The sequence below is a fragment of the Heterocephalus glaber genome, unplaced genomic scaffold (assembly GCF_053883595.1).
Source record: "Heterocephalus glaber isolate CG9 unplaced genomic scaffold, H.glaber_assembly_v1.0 deba00001662, whole genome shotgun sequence".
NCBI classification, from domain to species: Eukaryota; Metazoa; Chordata; class Mammalia; order Rodentia; family Bathyergidae; genus Heterocephalus; species Heterocephalus glaber.
Genome location: NW_028258403.1, coordinates 16,675,927 through 16,694,166, shown reverse-complemented (window position 1 = coordinate 16,694,166; position 18,240 = coordinate 16,675,927). Strand labels below are relative to the sequence as shown.

The 18,240-nt window shown below is 35.7% G+C and overlaps 1 protein-coding gene across 4 annotated transcripts in view; it reads right to left on the bottom strand.

The window, feature by feature from the left end:
• Brms1l (BRMS1 like transcriptional repressor) overlaps positions 1-18,240 on the bottom strand; it is a 34,642-nt gene that overhangs the window by 12,633 nt on the left and 3,769 nt on the right. For all 4 annotated transcript variants that reach the window (XM_087197121.1, XM_004867552.4, XM_004867551.4 and 1 more), the window contains 3 exons: positions 18,116-18,206; positions 13,600-13,727; positions 11,190-11,269 (listed from right to left, as the gene is read on the bottom strand). In XM_087197121.1, coding sequence (XP_087053247.1) covers positions 11,190-11,269; positions 13,600-13,727; positions 18,116-18,206 — 299 coding nt within the window. The remainder of the gene's footprint in view (positions 1-11,189; positions 11,270-13,599; positions 13,728-18,115; positions 18,207-18,240) is intronic.

Genomic DNA, 18,240 nt, shown 5'->3' with positions numbered 1-18,240 from the left:
CTTTTGTTGTTAAATTAGAGTTCTTTTACATATTCTAGACATTCCGTACTCTTAAGTGTGAGAGTAAAGATGTGTTTGGAGTCAGGCACAGTAGCGCTTGCCTGTAATCTCAGCAATCTGGAACAGTAAAACAGGAGGATCACAAGTTCGAGCTCAACCTGTCCAACTTAGTGACTTTGTGAGATCCTGTCTCAAAATATAAAAAAAAAGGGCTGGAGATATAGCTCAGCGTGAAAGTTCTGGATTCAGTCCCCAGTACCACCCCCCAACACATACAGACTCAAGATGTGTTTAGACAGGAAAAGTGTGGTGGTTTTAAATAACTCTTGAACGCTCCTAACTTAAAAAGGTAGATTAACTGCTTTCTCCCTGAATATAGGCAGGAGTTTGTGACTAACTTTTAATGAGCAGAATATAACAGAAATATAGGTCATAAAAAACATTGTCATTTCTGTCCTGTTCTCTTGGATCCCTCAATCTAGGAGATCATGAAGATAAGAAATAGGCTATAGAGAGGCCGATATGGGGAGAATTAAGACTTCCAACCAAGAACCAGCAACAAGTTGCCAGGTTTGAGTGAGTCTCCTGGAAAATAGATCCGGCAGTCCCTAGTCAAGCCTTCAGATAACTGCATCCCTGGCCAACAGATTATCTTCACTGCAGCTTCATGTGATTCCCCAAGTCAGACCTACCTAGCTGAAATGCTCCCCAATTCCTGACCACTGAAACTACAAAATAATAAATGCTTATTTTTGTTTTAAGCCACTTAGTTTTTAAGTAATTTACCTATTATAAAACAATACATAATCAATGTAAGAAGTCTCAAAAAAATTGACTTCTATGTATCTTTTCTTAAGATGTTAATGAAGCCAGGCATAGTGGTAACGCCTGTAATCCCAGCACTCCGGAGGCTGAGGCAGGAGGATCACTGTGAGTTCAAGGCCAGCTTGGGCTACATAGTGAGTTCAGGGCCAGCCTGAACTACAAAGAGAGACCCTGCCTCAAAAAAAAAAAAGCTACTGAAATATATACTCTACAAACTGCAAGAGAAAATGGGACCTAGCTAAAGAGAAGTGAAAGGAATTTCCAGGTTGATGGTGAAGAGACCTTCCAGGAAGACAGAGATGCAGCTGGCCTACAAAGCACATGAAGGATGGAGCAAGGAGCAAGAAGACAAGGGACTGGATGGGGCAGCATCCCAGGAGGAAGCACTGCAGGAAAAAGCAGGGCTGATGCATTATCATTTGGTCACCTAGAAAATACACGAGGACTTTGACAGAAGTAAACATGAGGGCCACTTCTAGGTCATCCTACAAATCACCAGAGGACACTGTTACAATGAATGTTAAAATAAGCTGTTTTGACCTTTACAGGACATGATGATAGGAGTTTAAATCCTCACAAAATTGAAAATGTATCACAAATCCCATGCTTATTTTAACTTTTCTTGACTTCATTAGGTAACATGGCTTTTACTTTGCCAAATACTTTGTGAAAAACCATTAAAGCCGTATATATTTGGCTTAATTAAAAAAAAAAAAGTAACAGCTGCATGTGGCTTTCATAGATCTGCTGGAGACTTTGAGAAGAACAGATAAAACAGAAAAAACAAATAATAAGTGAGGCGGTTATTAATCCCATGGCTTTAAAAACATGTGTGAGAAGGAATATTTAAGCATAATATGGTTCTGTAGATAATATTTATAATCAAGACAAAATCTATAACATAACAATATAACAAGAATGAGATGAGGGAACTCATGAAATTCTCAGCTTCTATAATAGGAAATTATGGGTAATGTCTAAACTGGTATTATTTAGAAACGTGAGGGTAAATTCCAGAAGTAGAAGCCAAAAGAGGTAAAAGAGATAGAAAATTGCCATTGGGATATGGAGTTTAGAAATATCACCAGGCACTGCTGACTTTCATTACAAATCTGTGCCTTCAAATGTGTACACATATTATCTGCTAGAATAAATTTTTAAAACAAGTATTTAGAACCACAGCAGGCTCATGAAATGCTGCTGGAAAACAAATTAGGATGCAAAATAGTATGTACAAAATCATACCAGTGGGATATAAAAATATATGCAAACATATGCTCACTTATTAACTGATTACCCCTGGGTTGTAGATTATGATTCATTTTAGTTCCTTCTTTAGACTCATTTCTCCTTTCATCAATAAGCATTTATGTTACAACCAAAAAAAAAAAAACAATTAAATGCACAGACAACAAAAAAAATGAAAGGGGCTGGGGATTTAGCTCAGTGGCGCTGCACCTACCTCGAAAGCACAAGGTCCTGAGTTCGATCCTTGGTACCAAAAAATAAAAATTAAAGCCCTGAAGAGCTCCCACATAACTTATCAAGAACTGGAATCCTAATTTGGAACCATAAGGGATTCTAACTGAGACCTTAACTACCACCTGCTATCAGATTTGTTTTTATTTAAAACAAGTTCTCACTAAGTCATTAAGCTGTGCAGGCTGGGCTTGAATTTGCAATCCTCCTGCCTCTGCCTCAGAGTGCTTTGACCATAGGCGTGTGCCACCACACTGTGCTATCAGATGTTAACAATCATCTCAAGCCCTCTGGTGAGGCTTAAATAAGATAACCTAAATAAAGTGTCTCCACCCTTAGTGTCTGACACTGTGTATTCTATAAATGTGATTTCCTTCCTTAATTTGATACAAATCATGTGCCACTTTTATTGCCTTTGTGATTTTTTCTGGCACACTGCATCTATGCCCATGTGAACATGTCCACTCTCTGGTCCTTGCCACTGGGACACAGAGTTTGGAAGTAGGAGGAGGATACTCATGTCCTCTCAATCTGCTACTGTTTTGGGTTAGATCTAAAATGTCCCCAAAAGCCTCATGAGTTTAGAAGTGGGGTTTTTGAACAGTGACTTTTGAGTTCATAACTGAATGTGTCATTAGGAGGCAGGGCCTGGTTGGAGGTGGGTCACTGAGAGTGTGACCTGGAAGTGTATCTCCTTTCCTTCTCTCTTTCTGTCTGCATGCCATGTGTTTTTCTCTATCTTTTTTCTGCCTTAAAGCCCACTGACCATGGCCTGAAACTGTGAGCCAAAATAAACCTCTCTTCCTTTAATTGTAGGTGTGGGGTATTATATCTCATCAAGGGGAAAGAAACTAAGACAAAAATTGGTACCAGAGAAGTTGGGTCATTAGTATGACCGTACCTGACCCTGTGGTTCAGAAATGTCTAGAAATGGATCATGAGAGGAGTTTGGAAAGGCTTGAAAATGCCAGCTACAGAAGCCCTAGAATACTGATAGGAGAGTCTAGTCAGAGATCAGATTCAAATACTGACAGAAAGGCAGACGGTAAAGGCCAGTCTCAGGAGGTTTCAACTGAGAAAAAGGATTTCTTTGGCAGTTGAACTACAGGCCATGTATGTTATGCTCTGGCAGAATATCTGTCTACATTTTGCCCACATGCTAAGACTTTGTGGGAAACTAAGACTAAGGGTAGCAGACTAATTAATCTGGTGGAAAAAATTTCAAGTTAGCCCAATGTTCACATGGCACTGTTGGCTGCTTTTAGCCAGACCTGTGGTAAAAGTCAGGAGCAAATGGCAAAGCTAAATGACTGGAAGTTTCCAGTTTGCCAGAAAAGAAGTACTATACCCGCAAAATTGGGGCAATGGAAAGCATGGTTGCTGAAAAGATAATCATTAAAAAGAAGTCAAGGGTGGGGGATTTAACTCAGTGGCACTGTGCCTGCCTCGAAAGCACAAGGTCCTGAGCTCAATCCCTGGTACCAAAAAAAAAATAAGTCTAGTACTTTGTATCAGGACAATAGAAAAAATGGCTTAAGGGCATCTCAGGAATCTGCAAGACCACATTTTTCACAGGGTCAAGGGTACAAAACTGTAAAGTTTTCATTTGGCCCCTTGTTTGAAAAGAGCCACTTTTGAAATTGGTTTCCCGAAATTAGTTTCACAATGCTCAGCCATCCAGGCACATAAAGGCTTCTACAGCCATGATCCAAGGGGGCTCAGCTACTGCTTGAGCTCATGGCAGATCTTGACATCATCCATGTAGTGCTGTTTTTTAGGATGAAGAATACAAAAATTATAGAGCCACAGAAGTTTCCAAATGGATTTCAGAAGGAAGCCTGGGAGGTCAGGCAGTGTGCTCTGAAAGGGCAGGATATAAAGCTGTGAGAGTGAAGGCAAAAGGGCAGTGAAAATTCCAAAAAGTTAGAGATGCCAGGAACTTAAATTGTCTGCTGGGAAAAGCCACGGGCAGTGTGCAGAACCATCCCAAGGAAGAGGCCAGGTGGGCTGCAACTGGTAATACCACTGGGATGGGTTGCCCAATCTGTCTGGAGCTCACATCTCAACTTACCCTTGGTGCTGGACATGGAGCTATAGGATTTAATGTTTGACCTGTTGAATTTTGGTCTTTTTTTCTTTTTTTTCTTTTTCTGATAGCAGGGACTGAACTTAGGACCTTCAGTTTGTAAGGCACATGTGGTGCCACTGAACTAAATCCCCAGCCCTGGATTTTGGTCTTGCTTTGGGATTCCATTCTATCTTCCTATTCCTCCCTTTTGGAAGGGAATGTTTAACCTGTGCCATTGTATCTTGGAAACATTTAACTTTCTTTTTGATTTTACAGAAGCTCACAAGTAATTCACCTTGAGTCTCAAAGAATTTCAGCAATGCAGAAAATGTTAAGACTTTGGTGATTCTTAGAGATGGACTAAATGCATTCTGTATGAGATGGACATGAGTCTTTTGGGGTCAAGGGCAGAATGATGTTATGGTTTAGATCTAAAATGTCCTCCAAAAGCCTGTGTTCAGAGGTGGGGTGATTGGATGATGTGGGCACTATACTTGCTGGTGAGTTCATAGCTGAATGAGCTATTATGGCCTGGTTATAGATGGGTCATGGGGGTGTGACCTGGAAGGGTATATCTCACAAGTCAGTTCTTTTCTCTCTCTGCTTCCTACTATGGGTTGAGCACTTTTTCCTCTGTCACACCCTTCTGCTATCCTGTTTCTGCCCTGGAACTGCCCAACCACCAACTTAAACTGTGAAACAAAATAAACCTTTTCTCCTTTAGATTGCAGGTATGGAGTACTGTATCTCAGCAATGATAAAGTGATGAAACAGTTACTAATCAAACTATTATTCTGACAACAGAGGGCCTTTCTTCTTCCCACTTCCCACTTCCCTGCCTCTCAGTTATTTCTATATGAGCCAAGTGTAAAAACTAAGGAATAAGCACATATTAAGTCCTGAATAATGAAGTTCAGATTTAATGATAAATCTTATAAATGCCTAGAGAGATCAAAGGATTTCAATCCTGGTTCTGCTGTTCATTAAATGTGTGATCCTTAGCAAATTACTGAACCTCCCTTAGCTTTCCTTAACCCATTCACATGATTAAGATAATTTCTATTCTATGAAGTTGTTATAAGAATTAAAATGTGAGCATTAATACAAAATATGTAATATGTGAAATTTAAGTTCCTTTTACCCTTTATTTCCTCTAAAATGTTCTTGAATTACTGGTATTTTCAGAATAATTACATAATTAAATAGTTATTTATAGCAGGTTAATTATATGTTAAACAAAATACACGAAACTATAACTACGCTAGAAGAAAATGTGCTTAATATTTAGTATCTGTGGAGGAGAGAAGACTTTCAAAACTGAAAAATAATAAAACAGAAAGATGATCAATACATTTGTCTAAGTTAAAAACATTATTTACTGATTTTTGTTTCTGGCAATTAGTAAACCAGAAATTCTGGGGGAGGAAAAAAAGACCATCTACACATGTACAGATATCCTGGACAAAATACTGTAAGTATCCTTATAAAGATATAGCTAAGCTCTTCAGAAAATAAAGAACAGTCTCAAAAAGCTAGAAATCAGCATATAATCTGATCCTGAAGGAGTAGCTTCCTTCCCTTGAGGGAATTAGCTAGAATCAATAACTTGGAGACACGGCTTTCAGTTGCTACTTGAGAAAAGGAGAAAATGGGAAAATGAAACCAGGAGCTCTACATAAAGCCCTAAAGGTTTATGTCTTCAGTAAAAAAGTAGACTAAAAACATTTACCTGAGGGAAATACATTTGACTCAGCCTAATGAACAGGTGGTGGTAGGGTTTCCCTGAAAGTATGTCATCTCAGGTCTAATACCTACATATTTGAGATTCAAACATGGATTATCTGCATCTTCCAAGAAAGCCTAAGAACTAAGATTAAAGTAGTCACTGGCTAGTGGCACACATTATGCCAACCCGAAACAATACACAGGAAAGAAAAGCAGATGCTGAGGAACTACATCCTATGTCTAAGGCTCAAAAACTTCCAAACAGGGCCAGGGATTTAGCTCAGTGCCACTGCGCCTGCCTCGAAAGTGCAAGGTCCTGAGTTCAACCCCTGGTACCAAAAAAAAAAATTCCAAACAATAAAGTCTACTATAATCCAGAATCATGAAATGAGGAAATAAGCTGTGAGATTTGGCAGAAATAGGCTCTAAAGAATTTCATGTAACAGTTTATTAAATTAAAATATTAATTATTATTAGACATGGACTACGAAATGATGACTTACATATGACTGAGTTCCAGAAGAAGGAAGTAGAGAAAATGGAACAGAGAAAAATATCACAAAAGATAATGGTATTTTTCACAGAAACAGAAAAAAGAATCCTAAAATTCATGTGAAACTACAAAGGACTCCAAATAGCCAAAATAATCTTGAGCAAGAAAGCTGAAGGCATCATACGACCTGATTTTAAAATATATTCCAAAGCTATAGTAACCAAAACAGTACTAGCATAAAGACAGATATCCAGACCAATGGAGCAGAGAAGAGAGCCCAGAAATAAATACACCCATTACAGCCAACTGCTTTGATAATGGTGCCAGGAATACACACTGGGGAAAGAATAAATTCTTCAAAAAATATTAGTGGGAAAACCAAATAGCCACATGCAAAAGATACTGTACAACACCACTCGCATAAGGCACAGAAATGAATCAAACACACTGAAGCAAGCAAAGAGCAGAATGGCATTTACCAGAGGGGAGGGGAGGGGTTGATGAAGAGTTGCATTCAACTGTTATACAGTGTCACTTACACTAGATAATTATGTTCTGGAGATCTGTTGTGCAACATTTTACCTATAGTTAATAATGCTGTATTACATCCTTTTAAAAAAACAAACTTGTTATGTGGGTAGATCTCAGCTGGGTATTTGGGAGGGTGAGGCAAGAAGATCCCTTGAGCTCACAAGTTGACCAGCCTGGGCAACTTAGTCAGACTCCATCTCAAAAACAAAACAAACAAAAATAAAAGGTTAGATCTCACTTAAATGATTTCAACAAGACAGAAATAATAATTCTGTAAGAGCTAAGCTTCTGGAATCACAAGTATTTAGCACTATCCTTTTTGATCAAAGAAATCTGACACTGCAGATATGCCTCATGGTAACTCTGAGCTCCAAATCTTGAATGGTGAATAACTTTTTTGTTTTATTGTTTGTGATCAAAACTAGGGTTTGTGCATGCTAGGAAAATCCATTATCACTAAGCTATACCCCCAGCCTGACTTTACTATTTGAAAAAGAATGGTATGGGGACCTTTTTTTTAGAAAATGAAGAAAAAAAAGTAACAAAAAGAAAGCAAGAAAGAAATACAAGGACGTATTAACAAATAAACCATCACGGAAAGAAATTTTATCTATTGCTCTCCATAATTAAAAGAAGTAGTACATACATCGCTTCTCAGCCTTTTGGCTAAGATCAAGTGTAAAAGAAGTAGTACACCAAACAGATGAGTAAGGAGACAATGAATTCATACCGATGTAAGTAAATAAATAAATTGAAAGTATTGTGGGGAAAGAGATGTTTGCATAGTTTCAAAAGTAATTCTCAAAATATTTACTGCACTGAGAAAAAAGTAAATTTACTTGGAAAAACCTAGAAGATACCAATTAGACCACCAAAAATGGAACATATCAAAAGTATGCACTGTTTGAGAGAATTCAATGAGAAGAGAACAGCATCTCTGCTGTAATACTTCTACCAAAGATACAAACCTGACTCTAATTATGGAGAATTAGCAGACTAACTCAAAACTGAGAAATATCCTACAAAATAACAGGCCTAAATCTTTCAAAAATTCAAAGATCAGGGCAAGTAGAGCAAGCCGCTCAGTGGTAGAGCACTCACCTAGCACACACAAGACCCTGAATTAAATTCCTTGGAAAAAGAAAAAAGTCAAAGATAAGTAAAGTCAAGAAAAGACTGAGGAATTACACCACACTGTAGAAGATTAAAAAGACATGAAGATAGGGCCAGGGATTTAGCTCAGTGGTTCTGTTGCCTGCCTCACAAGCACAAGGACCCGAGTTCGATCCCTGGTATCAAAAACAAACAAACAAACAAAAAGACATGAAGATGACTAAATACAATGACAAAAACATGTAATTCTGGGTCTCCTTGCTTCAAAAGGTCTTACTGGAACAGCTGCTAAAACTTGAATGGGTCTGAGGATTCAGGTCTGATGGGGTAGCAACATAAGGTACAAACACCCAATGATAAATGTAAATGAATTGTAAAAAAAAAAAAAAAGTGTATTTACTGGTTTTTATAACTGTATTGTGGTTACATAGGAGAATATTCCTTGTTTGTTTAAAATATGCATTACAGGATTTGGGGTAATGATGCTGCATATTTTCAACTCATTCTCAAATGGTTCACGAAACAGAGTTCTTCATACTTTCTTGAAACTTTTCTGAGTATAAGACTATTAAAAATATATCATTTTACTTTTATTAGTATATGTTTGGAGTACATAATGATTACATTCATTGTGGGGACTCGGTACATGTACATAACACATCTTAATTCTTTTTACTTCACTATCTCCTCTCCTCCCTCCCCCCTGGACAAGTTGTACTAAAGACAGAACTGCTTCAATCTTAAACATATACCTTTATGGTAAAAAAAAATATGGAACATTCATAATTTATTTTATGAATTTTAAAATGAAATCAAAGACTCTATAAGAATTGAAAGTTAAATCTCACTTATAGATATAGAAATGAAATTTCTAAACAATATATTCATAATGTGACTTTGACAATGCAGAAGAGAAAGAATCATTCCAGGAATCAAAGGACAGTTTAACATTAGGAAATATATTAGTAGCATAACTCACCATATTAATATATCAAGAGCAAAAAAACCTTGACTAATTCAATAGATGCAGACAAACCATTTAATAAAATGCAACAACTATTCATGATAAAAATTCTTAGAAAAGTGTAAGAGGAAATTTCCTTTAACTTGATAAAAAGTATTTATCAAAACTCCCCCAAAAATCATACTTATTAGAAAGCTGTTAGAAGATCAAGAACATGACAATGATGAATACCCTTATCAATATGCTAAAGGCAAATAAAACAAATAAAAGGAAAATGAGAATGGAAGAAATAAGCTACTATTATTCACAAATAAATATTATCATCTGAATCAAGTTATTAGAATTAAGAGAAGCAGAAAAGGATGCTTGATATAATATTAATACACAGAATTAACTTTTCTATTCAAAATATAAAAAGGGATTTTTAAGTTGTTACTTAAAAAATTACAGTAACAATTGTAAGAAGTTTTTAAAAATATGAAAACTGAAAAATATAGAAAAAATATTCCGATGCTTTTGCAGAAGTAGCCAAAAGACTACTAAATAGAAGGAAAAAGAAAACTAGAAACAAACCAGCACTTATGTGAACATTTGATATTCAAAAAGAGAAATGCTGATTTGTTAAAAAATGATGGGATAGATAATAAAGTATTTACATTACCTACCCATATGTAAAAGAAAAGAAAATCAGAACTGTACTTTATACTACACAAAAAATTAAAGGTAGCTTAATAATCCACATGATAAAAGCAAACTTTGAACTTTTAAAAGAAAAATACAAGCTGGGTGTGGTGGTACATATCTGTAATCCCACCACTCTGGGAGGCTGAAGCAAGAGGATCATAAATTCAAACCCAGCATATGCAACTTAGGACTTAATGAGACCCTGTCTCAAAATAAATAAAACAGGCTAGGGATATAGCTCCATACAATGGGTTCAAACCCCAGTACCACCAAAAAGGGAGGGAGGGAGGGAAGAAGGAAGGAGTGAGGTGATGGAGGGAGGGAGGAAGAAAAGCAAAAATACATCTTTTTTACCTCACATGGGGAAGATTCGAAAAGCACATACTGAAAGGAAAGATGACAAATTCAACTACATTAAAATGTAAAACTTTTGTGCCTCCAGTCATCGTGAAAAGATCTCAACCCCTGAGTAAAATACAGACAAAGCATATAAACAGCAAAGCTTTTATAACCAGAATGTATGAAGACCTTCTATGAGGAAAAGATAAAGAACCCACTGCAAAAGCAAAAGACACAAACAAACACTTACTTCTTAGGAAAGAAAATCTAAGCAGCTAGTTAACACCACAAAAATATTCATCTTAATGGTAATCAAGAAAGTGAAGTAACAAATTCTATCACTTTCATGCCTATCTGCTCTTAGCATATGGTGCATTAAAGAGGGAAGAGTCATTGTGGAACTTGTCCTTTTACTTCCTTCAGTATACTTGTGATCTTGTGTAGGCTTTATGAAAAGTTACTTGCAAAATTAGCATTGTTTTAGAACACTATTTGAAATAAAGAGAACATACAGAAAAACACATCTATTTTTTCCACACCTATTTTCATAGAGAATGCTTCACATAAATAGAATGCTTATTTTACATCAGCAGCTATAAAAATGTGGAGATGGATTAATTCTATATGCCAACATTCTAACTGCACAATCAGATATAGCTATTTTTAGTCTAAATTTCCATATTATACTAATTATGTTAATATTTTTAGTGGTGCCAGATGATATAATCATCACAAAGTCTTTCCAAAGTAAAAGTTTCAAAGCTTCTAAAATTGTCTCAGTTGTTTTCTGTTCCCCTTTGTACTGTATTTCCTACACAGTTCCCTGTACAACTATACTTTTGAAACTTTGCACACAAGTGATGAGCTAAAGTACTATTTATTTTATTTTATTTACTTTTTAAATCACTACACTGATGAAAGAATTGAAGAGATGTCTTTAGCTTGAAAGTTAAGCAAAATGACAGTACCTCACAATGCTGACGAGAAGCTTGAATTTCACATTCATATTTGTTCTTTACAGACTCTAAGCAGAGCTCTCTATAGATTCCTGCAACCAAACACAATTACTCTGATTATGTTAGTAGTAAAGCGTTTCATTATCACTACCCTACAGGAATTCTGTCCTCACCATATTTTATAGGATGAATCATAAGAAAATGTAAGTCATTGTAACTTCATCTTTAAAAAGTAAAAAGAAATGAGCTTATTTAAAATATGTATCAAAGAAGACTAGAAACTAAGAATTCAAGAGCTAAAAAGAAACTACACTGCTAATTTTGTTCTTGCTCCATTCTCCTAAAGAATACTCCTGTTTAATAGAGAATGATCAAAGTGAACAATAATATCCCTTCCTATGAAAAATAATCCCTCAGGCTTCTCATAATAGAGAGAGATAAGACAATAAACTCTGGTTTTCATCAATCATATAAACTCAAAGTAATAAGTGGGTACTTATACCTCAAAACCACTTTTTTCCCCACCTCCAGGTACTGGGGATTGAACCTTGGAGTGTTCTACAACAACCTTTTTGAGACAGGGTCTCACTAAGTTGCCCAGGCTTGGCTCTAACTTGTAACCCTGTTGCCACTGTCTGCTATAATGCTGGGATTACAGGCATGTGTCACCACACCCAGCTAAAACCACTACTTTAAAAACTACTGCTTATTTTCAGAGTCCAAAGGTGAAATGTATAAAATGATGTATGAATGTATAAAATGATATAACAAAATCTATGATGTTCCAAGTAATCCTGACAGGGCTTTATGGAGAGAAGAGATGCCAGAAAAAGTTTATCTTGAGACAATAGTATAAAATGGGCAACATAGCCATGCAAATACGCCACCCCAAAATTGGTAAACAAAGAGCTCTAGATGGTAAACAAAGATACTAAACTCCATGCTGTAACTGACCCTAGAAATTTCTCTCTTTGTATAGTAAAGGCAGGGGACAGATAGCTGAAAGTATGTCATTAGCAACACATTCACACATACTACTCTTTGCAATCAAAAAGCAAGGGTGGTCATAGAGTAAAAAAGTGAATAATACACTCAACCACATCTCCTGATCCTTCATTTCGTCTAAAAGAACATCAAAGAAAAGGATGGACATTTTTACTTTTAAGGGTAAGCTAAGTCAATACACAAAGATAGTAAGTTAATTATCATATCATCTATATACCTAATATTAAGCACTCAAGAATAAAATTTATTTTTAGGTTGGTGTTAATACAAAAAAACTTACTATTAACAGTGACTTAGGTATTATTTAACGGGTACTTAAGGATCCATTAGTATCCAAAAAAACACAAAAAACAAAAAACAAAAACAGCAACTCCATTTATTAAAGTTCTTTTTTTTTTTGGTGCCAGGGATTGAACTCGGGACCTCGCACTTGTGAGGTAGGCAGCAGCACCACTGAGCTAAATCCCCAGCCCTAAAGTTCATATTTTAGTTCCAATATAAAAAACCATAAACCAAAAGTGATTTTTTTTTCTTGAGACAATGTCTATGTTGCCCCCTAGGCTGGCCTCAAACTCTTAGAATCAAGAAATTCTCTCCCTCAGCTTCCCAAGTAGTTGGGACTACAGGTGTGAGCCACCATGCCCAGCACCATAAGTGATATTTCAATGGCTATATCCTGTGATTATGAGTGCTAGTGCACAGCACTGAAGCAGGGACCCAATTATAAACAGAAGACTGAAGTTTCATCGCACAAATATAGTACATCTCATCTAGTCATAGCCACAAGTAACCAAACTTAACAAAATAAAAAGGAATTACTAAATTATCTGGTTGAAGGCTAATTCCTTTCTATAATATCATAATCAATTATTTTAAAAAGTAATTTTTATAGATTTAAAAAAATAGCCCCACTACTTGGGAAGATAAAGCAGGAGAATCACTTCAGCCCAGGAGTTCAGGGCCAGCCTGGGTAACATGGTGAAACTCATCATTTAAGAAAATAAAAATAAAAATCCTTATGACTCTTACACATGAAAACAATCAAGAAAACCTAATAATTTATTTCTCAGGGTATTAACCTGTAATGGTCACGGTAACGGTAACGAAAGTATCATGTTTTCTAACTGCTTCACCAAATGTAAAAGTATCTTTGCAACAATATTGTGAGCAACTTGAGTTTTTCACTGTTGTTTTTAAATTCCCCCACAGCAACAGAGAAAAACAAGAAGCTTTAATAAATGAGTTAACAATTAATGTAAACATTTTTATAATACAATGTAAATATATAAATATATTGGTAATTTCATCAACATTGAAAATATATTTTTAATCCCATCAACAACAAACACTTGACATACACCTTTTAAAGCTAAAGAGTACAGTCTACTATATGGAAAAAAATATTTCATTTTCCTACCTGCTACCTTCGTACGAATTTGCATATTTTCTTGTAAGGTTGCCAATGGTTCCAAATATTCTGGAGCTTTTCCAGCTATGACTTCTTGTAATTTTGCATCCACCTGACTTAATCGTTCTTTATAAAGTCTTAACAAAGCAAAAATTAAGATGTTAATTTAAAAATCTCAACAAGGGTCAACAATTTGTCATTTCTATACATTATTTCTTAATATTAGTCACATTCTAACAACCTATCATATGTCTTTTTGCTTTGATCTCAAGAGGAAATCTCAATTATATTATTTGACTTTGTGCACACAGTCATAAAATAGGTATGTCTATGACTTTTTAAATCAGTACCAGTCTTAAATGTTTAATTTACAATACAAATAATACAATTTAAAACCAGGCACAGAGTATGTGTCTGTAGTTGCAGGTACTTGAGAGACTGAGCCAGGAGGATTGCTTGAGCCCAAGAGACAGAGGCCAGCTTAGGCAACATAATGAGACCTCATTCCAAAAAATCAAAAGCAAGCTGAGCATGGTAGTACAGGCCTGTAATCCCAACACTCTAGATACTGAGGCAGGAGGATCACAGTAAGTCTGAGGCCAGCCTGGGCTACACAGTGAGTTCAAGGCCAGAATAAACTACATAGTGAGACTCTTAAAAAAAAAATTTAAATTTAAATTTAAAAATTAAAAATTAAAAAAAATGAAAAAACAGGATTCAGAAAGCTGAAGCAATAGGATTACAAGTTGGGGCCAGCCTGGGCTACACAGAGAATTAAAGGCCAAGCAGGACTACACAGTGAGACCTTGTCTCTAAAAGCAAAACTAAAAAAAATAAAAATAAAAAACCACTCACCCTTTTTTATTTTAAGACAGGGTCTCACTTTTGATCCTCCTGCCTCAGCTTCCCAGAGTGCTGGAATTACAGGCATGCACCACCACACTCAGCTGAACCTCTCAATTATATATTGTTTTTGTTTTAACTGAAGAACAATAAATTAATTCTAAGAGAAAAGATAATTTAAACACTGACTTTAAAAGAAGCAAGGTGATCATTCCAAATATTGAAACATTACTAGTTGTCAAAATAAATAATTCCCTCTTAGTCAGTACAATATCCAGCCTACTTAATTTTTTAAAAGAACAAAGAGAAAGTAGAGTGACAAATATAAACCAATAGCTCTAGAACCTGTTCATATTGACTATGAAGCAGCTGTCACAAAATGAATTACTCAATGGATGAAAAAAGAAAAATGAGGCAAGGGGTCCCTGTGGCCCCCCCATTTATGAGGCCACTGACAAATACTTTAATTTGCCAGCTATCACAATACAGTAAGTTAGTCTGACTATCAAAGACTGAGTATGTGAAACAACTCAGTGTTATTTCTGGCAAGAATCCTAAAGGATAGAACTAATTCTTTGTAACAGAAAAATGTTTACATTTTTAATCCTGGTTTTGTGGCATTTAAAGGATCTCCTTAAAAAATTCAAACAAGATTAACAAACAGATCATTTTGTAATGATTTTCCCTATTTATTACTTTTATCATAGACAAGCATATGCCATACTATGTCAGAAGCATGGCATGGAGTCACCTCCCAAAGAAGCTACTGGGGCAAAGGGATTTAGCTCAGTGGTGCCATGCCTGCCGTGTAAGCACAAGGTCCTGAGTTTGATCCCCGGTGCTGAAAAAAAAAAAGAAAGAAACCACTGGGGAGGGACCCCTGAGCATGCTTGTGTTAGTATAAGTAGCAGCTGGCTTTTTAAAATGTTATGGAGGGCCAGGGATTTAGCTCAGTGGTTCCACCGCCCGCCTCCCGAATGCAAGGTCCCAAGTTCGATCCCTGGTACCAAAAAAAAAAAAAATATATATATATATATAAACCAATATAACTAAGAAAATCAAGACTAATTGTCTATAATTGATCATTATAATTAGCATAAGATATGTATACGATGATTCCTAAGAGGCAAGTTTGAGCATTAATGCAATAAATATTCATTTTGTTTTGTTTTTGTGGTCCTTTAGCAGCAACCACAATATTACTTACAGAATTAACTGCCAAAACAATACACCATCATATTTGGGTTAAATTTTTCTAAAATTTAAGATACACTGATAAACCAATGTATGATGGACATTAGAAAAGTACAACATGACAATTATAATTTTAGACAAAACAGTAAAATTTTGACACAAAGGCAACTATACCTGAAGAACATCTGTAGACAAGCACAAATGAATGAAGAAGACATATGAACTGATACTATTCTATTAACTTTGAAAGAATAGATGCCTCAAAATTTTCACAGCCCAAAGATTCCAGTATAAATTCAACAAAGGCAAGAATCATCAGTCCTTCAGCAGCAATCACAGTATTATTTAGATGCTCAATTAATGTTTGTTGGATGTTGGAAAGGTGGATGGGACAGATGCCTCTATCTGTCAAAGAAGGCGAAGAACTCACCTTCCACCACTATACAAACTGCAAATGCTGAGTTTTCTGCATTATGAAGGGAGTGCTATTGTGCCCTGCGTTTCTAGAACAGGAGAAGCAGGATAATTATATTATTGCTATTATTATATTTCCTGAACCTCTTCTAAAGACCTGAGATTGCTTACAAAGATTAGAGTATGACAAGATAAAAATGGCAAACAAGGTAATTAGAGCAAGAAGAAAAAAAATGACTATAAATGTGGTGTAAAAAATTAATTTTTCTGAAATATATATCTGGAAAACAATTTCTTAAGAAAAGAACTTCCAAGCCGGGGATTTAGCTCAGCGGTTTTGCTGCCTGCTGTGCAAGTGCAAGGACCCAAGTTCAATCCCTGGTACCAAAAGAAAAGAACTTCCAAGATGCTGGTCATCGTCTACTTTTAACACTTTCAGAGAAGAATGAAGCTGGTGGGGGAACTAGCTGTTGGCCACTGTAACTCATGGGAATGCAAAAATCAAGGCACTGCTTGTCCCAAGGTGAACATAAATCCATCCTAATGACTAAGTAGTTGCAAAGTTTTTCTATGTAATATATTTTAGTAGAACTTACAGTAATCTTCATTCCTCAGATAATCTAAAATATACTTTAAAAGCTCAATAGGTACAACTTGATTGCATGAGAATTATTCATTCATAGGTTGCTTGTACTAAAATACAAAAACACAAATTTGATTGTTTTCCAGAACATCCTAGATGAACCCTCTATGTTGTCCAAATAATAGATTCTTTGTGGATCTAAACTAATTTTAACTTAAAATTAGTAATATAAATCTTTAGAATAAGAAAATTATACTTACCATGGTTTTCAAAGCCAAAATTTTAAACTTTGTACTATTTTGGATCATTTATATTAATCTGTTGAACTAGCGTGGAACAGTATCTATATATTTACCTCTAATACTACTAAAAGCTAAGAGGAGAAATGATATAAATAGTTGAATTAATATTGGCAAACAAAACTGTTCTATTTTGGTCATATAATTGCGGATATATTAAATGGCTTTTCACCTCTTATTTTTTGGCTTCTTTAGGGAAGTACAAGAAAAATAAGCAGGAAAATTATGAAGAATTCATAAACTGAAGAGCCAGCTTCTGAATAAATTAAGGTGTCCATATTCTCAGAAGTTTCCCTCTTGCATTTACAATTCCTAGTTTGTAGCTGTGTTCTATGTCCATGCCAGCAAGTCCCAAAGTGAAAGCTCCCCTTTAAGAGGTTGTTTTTTAACTTGCATTTACATCTGTTCTATCTCCGTTGGTTCTCTAAAATCACCACGGGCCATTCTTGTTACCAGTCTCACTTAAGGGTTCTGGCATGGGGGTGGAGGAACCAGAATCTAATAAGCACCCACCATATGTCACAGCAAAAGGCCAAGAATTTGAAATATTGTTCCTCAATCCTCATGGAAAATAATAAGAATGTTATTATCACCTTAAATCAGCCAAGAAAGCCTGGATTCAGAGCTTTTGTTTATTCTACACATTTCCTCCAAAGTAATGTGCTTTAGTGGAAGGAACATAATGACAACAGCACTAGGAGACAAAAGGTCTAGGTGTGTTTAACACTTTCTGATAAACTATGGGAATCAATCTCTCTGAGCATCACTTTTCTCATAGGTAAAAATGGAGATAAGACTATCTTCCAACCTTACAGAGTTGTTGCAAGAACCAAACAAAATAATGTACGTGAAACATGTAATGTACACACTACCCAATGTAAGATATAAACATATTCATTTTAGTAGACATAGAATTTTTGAAAAATACAGCAACATGGAAAACATTTTAATCACCAACATCTACACAGAACTCTTACAGTCCAGCCCACAGCCCAAAATAGCTGCTTCAAAACCGTGGGCTTAGTTAATGAGGTTTTTGGACAGGTAAACAATAGTTGGTGCCTCTTTCAGATCAGTCAGTTCCATGAAACACAAAAAGGGAAAACAATGCATACAATGTAATTGCTCTTGTGCTAGTATGCATGCAACACAACTGAGATGGGTAAAACCACCTTCTGAAATTCCGACTTACTGATCTTTGAGATCTGTAAACTGTTTTTCAAGATTGGACATTTCATCTAAACACTCCATTCTTCTTCTTTCACAGTCTTCATCATCCATTTCTGTTAATAAAAAGGCAAATATCAAAGTTAAAAT